Genomic DNA, 6,192 nt, shown 5'->3' with positions numbered 1-6,192 from the left:
CACTTGAAAGCCAGATGTGTCTCACACAGAAGGACGGCGAGGGGCGGGACAAAGTGCTGGCGTTTGACGCTAAGATCCTACATGCAAACTTAAGGTAAAGTTGTACATCTTGGGAGAAAAACAATAAATGTATCTGTAATAAAATGATGTTTTGATGTGATAATTATGCATTATTATTTTCCTGAACTCTCAGTTGTGTGAATAAAACTGAAACATTTCAATGATCAATTTGACTTGATTTGATTAAGTGAAATGAATCCCATTGGGATTTTGTTCTACTATTTCGCTGGATATTTAAAGACCACAATGTATTGATTGATCAAGAAAATGATGAAAAAACTAGTTAGAATATATTGATAGAATCACAAAATAACCCCAAATAAACACATACAACTAAACTGATGAACTCAAGACTCAGAATTCTGTATGTGACCTGTTTTTATTGAGGATTCCTACAGCAGGGCATTAGTGTAGGGAAGTGCTTGCGTGCGTGTGTGTGTGCATGTGTGCGTGTGTGTGTGTGTGTGTGCAACATTTTCAGCTCAACTCAACACTTTGGCGCCTCCAAATGGCAGCACAGGGCGTCTGCCTGAGTGTCAACCCCCACACATCTAAATGTGTGATGATGTCATTATGAATTACTCATTTTTAATATTAACACTGTTATCACAGGACCTACGAATGGACCGTTTGCTCACGTGACAACAGGAGGTCGTGTTCGAGAGTGGCCTTGAGCCCTCTTGATGTTTCTCCAGCCTGAGTCATTTAAGAAACTTCCTGCGCCTGAAATCTCCCTTTAGGTTAGGATATGTTTCTGTAATGAGGGCCCTAACCCTTCCCAGTCCACACTGGGACCAGCTCTGGTTAGCGATGCACCAATCCTACTTATTCTCTCCCAATGCAGATTCGGAAACTTCGAGTTGAAACCAACTATGTACGGGCTATGTTGTTAAAACCTAATCCACTTATGAGTATGGCATACTGTCTTATATCAGGCCCATCTCATCAAGGGCCTTCAACTATTAACTCCAAACAGATGCAGAAAGAAAGACTGTTGATGAAGTCATGAATCTACAGACCAAACACATGTGTGTTCAGGACACCCAGTCCCAGTGAAAGTAATGCATAAGTATCCTCATCTGAACCTCATTCAGGATCTCTCTCTTTCCAGCCAACTGGGAGATCTGCTTCTGCAAATGTCAACTTCATTTATTCCATTAAACCCTAAACTCTAAAAGTGTGAATTCATATGTGATGCTACCACAATTGAGAAACCATATTTGGTCACCTTAGAGCCATCTCCATGACAACAGAGCAATCTCCATCCGCCGGCCAGCTCCCCTGGATGAGCTCGCCAGTCAAGTTACCAAGGTCAAGGATTCATTTTGTCATCCAGCTTTCTGATGTTTCCACCACATCTCACTGTCTTCACTCAGCCAGTGGAGCTGGCCTTTGACCTTACTTTACCACGACATGTGTGTAATAGTAATGGAGGCATATAACGTGGTATGCATACAGGGGTTATGATGTTACAGTATGTTGTAGGCAGGAGACCTGTGTGATAGCAGCAATATAAATAGGCTTGATTTGAACGCAGCTTCGAGGAGGATTAAGGTACGGAGGTTAGAAGTGTTGGCAGCTGGCTCAGGTGTATCTGTTTATGGCTCAGGTGTATCTGTTTATGGCTCAGGTGTATCTGTTTATGGCTCAGGTGTATCTGTTTATGGCTCAGGTGTATCTGTTTTTGGCTCAGGTGTATCTGTTTATGGCTCAGGTGTATCTGTTTATCAGTATTCTAGCCTCGGCCCGGTGCTGAAGGGCCGTTTGTTGTCTTGAGGCAGAACCGTAAACAAGTAGTGCTGAATGTCTGCGAACAGGCAGGCAGTGGAGGAGGCTTTGCTGTTTGCAGGAAAAGAGACGTTGGTACCATGTAGCGTGTGTGTGTGTGTATGTGTTCGACCAGACAGGGCGAGCGCAGCCTGAGGACCCAGAGAGGGAGTGGGCTTATCGAGGATCTATCCTTTCCCACACTCTTCCGCTCTGACCCGGACCAGGCCTGCTCTGATTTCCCTGGAGTGAAGCCGCAGCAGCTCTGATATTCTGCAGCAAACTTTATCTCTCCAACAAAGTTAATGGTAAAAAAAAACAAGATGAGTTGGCTCAGCTGATCACTCAGAGGAAGTCGGCGTGGTTGAGAGGCAGATCCGGTCCACGGACAATCGATATCCCACTCAGCATTAGCACATTAGCATTTATCGACAGGGACGAGCGCAGAATGTTGTCCTCTTTTGGGACAATATCTTATCAATCACTTTTCATCAGGCGGAGAAATGATTCATGCCATCTGTGATATTGTCCGCGTTTAGCTTGGTACAGTTTAATAGGGCGGCCATGAGCGGCAAGTGAAAAAAATAAATCTGAAAAGTAAGTCTGATCTAAATTGTTTTCTCTCCTGTGTTGACGTAAGAATGGTTGAAAAAAAGGTTGATGGGAATGATCCTGACATAAAAACCTTTTTCACCTGTTTTCAGAGATGAAACATTAGCCCGGCAAAACTTTTTTCTCCCAGCAAAACCTTTTCCCCCCGGTGAAAAAAAGTCATAAATACTGGAGACAACAATGGAGATCACACTTTAAAAAATGTATCCCCAGAACTTGTTTTTCCACTTGCCTTTCAGGGTTTATGTTCTGGGCTCGAGATGAACTGAGATGAAAAATAACTTGCATCTTTGGAATGTTGACGGTTTTGCCGCAGTTAGTGCTGTTAGCACGGTTAGCTATGAGCTGCCAACTCGCCGGCAACACGATGAGAGCCGTGGAGAGGAAATGCAAATGTTACCAATCTCGGATCTTGCACTTTGAAGATTATTTCCTTGCTTCTCTACTGACTGAAGTATTAAAAACTTGAGCAGTCGTGACTCCTCACTCATCACCACCAGCTTCATGACATGCTTCAGGAATCCATCGCTCCTCTGCCATCCAGCCTGCAACCAGCTGTGGTCAAATGTCTTCATGGGTATCATTTAATTGCTGTCATGCAAAGCCTTCTCCCCGAGGAGAGAGCGCTTTTCTATGATAGCACTTCATTTGTCACTCCCTGCAACAAAGTCACTTCAGTGTCCTCAAGTGCCAGCTACGTCTTCACTCTTCACGGCAGAATAATCACCGTTTGTTGCTGGTTTGGAGCTAAGCGACTGCTCAGCTGCAGAAAGGCTGGTGGAGAGGCATTTCATTTTGAAGCTTAAGAAATGGCCGTTAGAAACAGATGGTTCACAGGATTTTAGGTTCAATATCCTTTTTTTTTTTACTTTCTCTTTCTAAAAACAAACAGAAAGCAAAAGAGTTTAACAAAATGAGGTTTATTTGCTTGGGCTCAGACATTTGTGAAACAAAACAAAAATAATAAAATACACACATCTTTTTAAAATAAATAATCAGCATAAATAATAGTTATGTCAGGCAAACAATAAAGGTGAGCCTTCTTAAACAGACTTGCTGCTATTGTACTGTACATATATGTCCATTATCCATTAAATGTTCTCCCCTATTCCCCCTTTCCTGCCTCCTCACTCTTAATCGTCCCCCCACCCCACCCTCACCCTTGCTGTATTTCCCAATCCTCTCCTGTGCAGGAGTCTGCTCTCAGCATTCTTCAGTCTTCATGCGACCTCTGGGACTCGGCTCCGGATAACTTTCCACCTCTGTCAGGCCTCCCCCTCTCGGGCTTTCACTCTGCCTTTTTTTTTTTGTCGATACACTCCATTTTACGACTCTCGTCTTTGTTTATCCTGAGAAGAGTGAGGAAGAAAAACTGGGATTAGGCCAGATGACTAATGCAAAACATCTGGAGGTCTGTGCTCGAGTCACATGTTCATGTTTTATAAGATTTGACAAAGCTAACATTCCTAACAAAACCCTTTGTATTTGCAAAAGTGTTCTGTCCGATTCACTTTATTTTTTGCAGAGTAAACATGGATGCTTTGCCAGGCGGGTTTTGGCTCTTCAAAATATATTCTGATGCTTCATCTCCTGGCCAAATCAAGCATTCTTGTGGTGTGATTTTCTGCCCCGACTTTCATGATGCAGTGCAAAAAGCAACTGCTGTAGCTCAGAAGCTCAGAAGCTTTTTTGAAAAGGCTCAAATTTGCATGCAGATTTAAGCTCAGATGTTCGAAAGAGGAGTGGAAAAGCACCAGAAAGAAACAGGCAATGCCAGCTTCATTCAAGATGTTTAGATTTTGTCAAAGAATCTTATTCCAAAGTGAATTCAATTGAAGTGCCGTTTTTGCGTGACAGCTGAGCATTGACTGTGTGGATCCATTTCACGCTGTCTCTTACCTTTCCCAGCATCTCAAATAGGCCTTGGCCATTTTCCCCTCAGTGTTCATACATTTTTCGTAAGTCGAGTTGTCTGGATTGGTCATGGTTAGACTGAAAAATAAAAAATAGGATATCAAATTTTGAATGAAAATCGACACAAAATGTTTTGAATCTTCAGTTATCAAAATAAGTGTTTCAATTTACATCAGCTCTGTTTCATCACATCCAGGGCGACGCTCAAGGACTTTGAAATCGGACACATTGGCTCTGATGAACTTGATTGTGTCGAGACATGAGCAGCGTCCAATAAAGTCGTGAGCTGTAGAGAAAGTTGTTTAAATGCAGTTAAGTGTGTAACCTCAGCTCAGAAACAATAAACTGTTGATATACTAAAAGAATGTAAGTCTTACAGTATGGTTAAATATAGTGAATCAGCAGTTTTCTATCTTTTGCAGTGTTCTTTCAGAGACTGTATCACACATCCTGTCATACTTCACGTTAACCATTATGAACGGCAATGTAACTCACCTTGATGGAGCTGAATACAAACTGCAGCCGCAACAAACAGCAGGAGAACGCAGCGTTTCTGTGACGAGGCCATTATTCTCTGTGGAGAGACACACAAGTCCAGAGGTCCTTGAGAGGAGAGCAGGTTGAGGAGAGAAGAGTGAAGAGCTGCTGCAAGCCTCGTCTCCTTTTATAGGCAGTGCAGAGTGGGTTTTCCCAGAGTCCATGTTTTTTCCCGTCAGGCCAAACCTGAAACATGCAACGGAATTTCCATTATCACTCTGGAGACACACTCTGGAATGTGCTTTCACAGACTAGGAAGGGGAAGGGAAAGTGGTATGAACAAAGTGACTCCTCTGCATACCCAGATGAGTAATACGGTTTGGCATGTCCAGGCAAAGCACACTGCATATGAGCAGTATTGTCCCTCAGGAAGGAGTACAGTTGCACCACGCTGACATGCTCTTCTGACAGGAAGTGGAACATAAGTTATCAGACAAGACAAGGTGGGAGGTTTGCTTTCCTCTGGTTTAATAAAATGAGCTGTTTTCTACGTATGTAGATGAGACATCATATCAGCTGTTATGATTTGGCTTTATTAATGAACACTGCATATGAGTTTATGCACTGCAAACCTAGAAGTAGAAGTCTAAACCTTTTCTCAACATTCTTCATGCATGTTAACAGTTACTGGCAACCAGAAACCATGATGACGCACCGGCAGCAGGCAGATTAGCAGCACCTGCTTAAAAACACTTTCCCTGTGGTAATGGTTTGAAACACATCATGAATCAGCTCCTGTTACCGGTATTTACAAGCATGTGTGGTACTCGCTGTGACAAGTTTCAACTCACAGCGTGTGAAGAGTTCTCTTTCCCACACGGTAGATGTTTGTTCTAGTAGATGAGGGATTGCTTTCCCTGGAGCGGCTATTTCAGCATTTTAGAGCCTGAACACATTCAGTACAACTCTGGAAATGCAAACAAGCATGCATCCACACACTTATTTTAATTGCAAACACTGATTATTGATCAGTTTTCACACCTGAGGTGAAAAAGACATAGGCTGCGGTCGAATAGTCCAAAAGATTACCTCCTAACTTCTAACAGCACTTTTCCTTGACCTCAGTGGAAAACATCACAGGGTCAAGGAAAGATGGGAAGGAGAATTCATGAGGAGTTATGAACAGACAACCGCGGTGTTTAGAGGATCCGACTCCACTTTCACTAACTACGTAGTTATGATGCGACGGCAGGCGATGTTAGTGACGTCGGTCTGCAGCGGTGAAACTACAATGTTCAGGAGATGGACTACAAAAAAACACATCTTAGATACTTTGTCTGTGTTCTTACAGTGTTGCATCAT

At 42.9% G+C, this 6,192-nt stretch overlaps 1 protein-coding gene across 1 annotated transcript; it reads right to left on the bottom strand.

Annotated features, from left to right (window-relative positions):
* Window positions 1-3,687: 3,687 nt before the first annotated feature.
* LOC306737541 (C-X-C motif chemokine 9-like) lies at window positions 3,688-4,968 on the bottom strand. Its single transcript, XM_079219274.1, has 4 exons — window positions 4,849-4,968; window positions 4,525-4,639; window positions 4,339-4,431; window positions 3,688-3,788 (listed from the first exon to the last, which is right to left on the bottom strand). The coding sequence occupies exons 1-4, from the start codon at window positions 4,919-4,921 to the stop codon at window positions 3,728-3,730; spliced, it is 342 nt and encodes a 113-aa protein (XP_079075400.1). The 5' UTR covers window positions 4,922-4,968; the 3' UTR covers window positions 3,688-3,727.
* Between the last annotated feature and the right edge of the window lie 1,224 nt (window positions 4,969-6,192).

This window comes from Taurulus bubalis, assembly GCF_910589615.1.
Source record: "Taurulus bubalis genome assembly, chromosome: 6".
Taxonomy (NCBI): Eukaryota; Metazoa; Chordata; class Actinopteri; order Perciformes; family Cottidae; genus Taurulus; species Taurulus bubalis.
This window is presented reverse-complemented; position numbering and strand designations above follow the sequence as displayed.

Coding starts and splice junctions, on each gene's coding strand:
- LOC306737541 (XM_079219274.1), bottom strand. CDS start 4,921: ATGGCCTCGTCACAGAAACGCTGCGTTCTCCTGCTGTTTGTTGCGGCT. Junction 4,640..4,848: donor TTGTATTCAGCTCCATCAAG/GTGAGTTACATT, acceptor CTTTCTCTACAG/CTCACGACTTTATTGGACGC. Junction 4,432..4,524: donor TGTGATGAAACAGAGCTGAT/GTAAATTGAAAC, acceptor TTTATTTTTCAG/TCTAACCATGACCAATCCAG.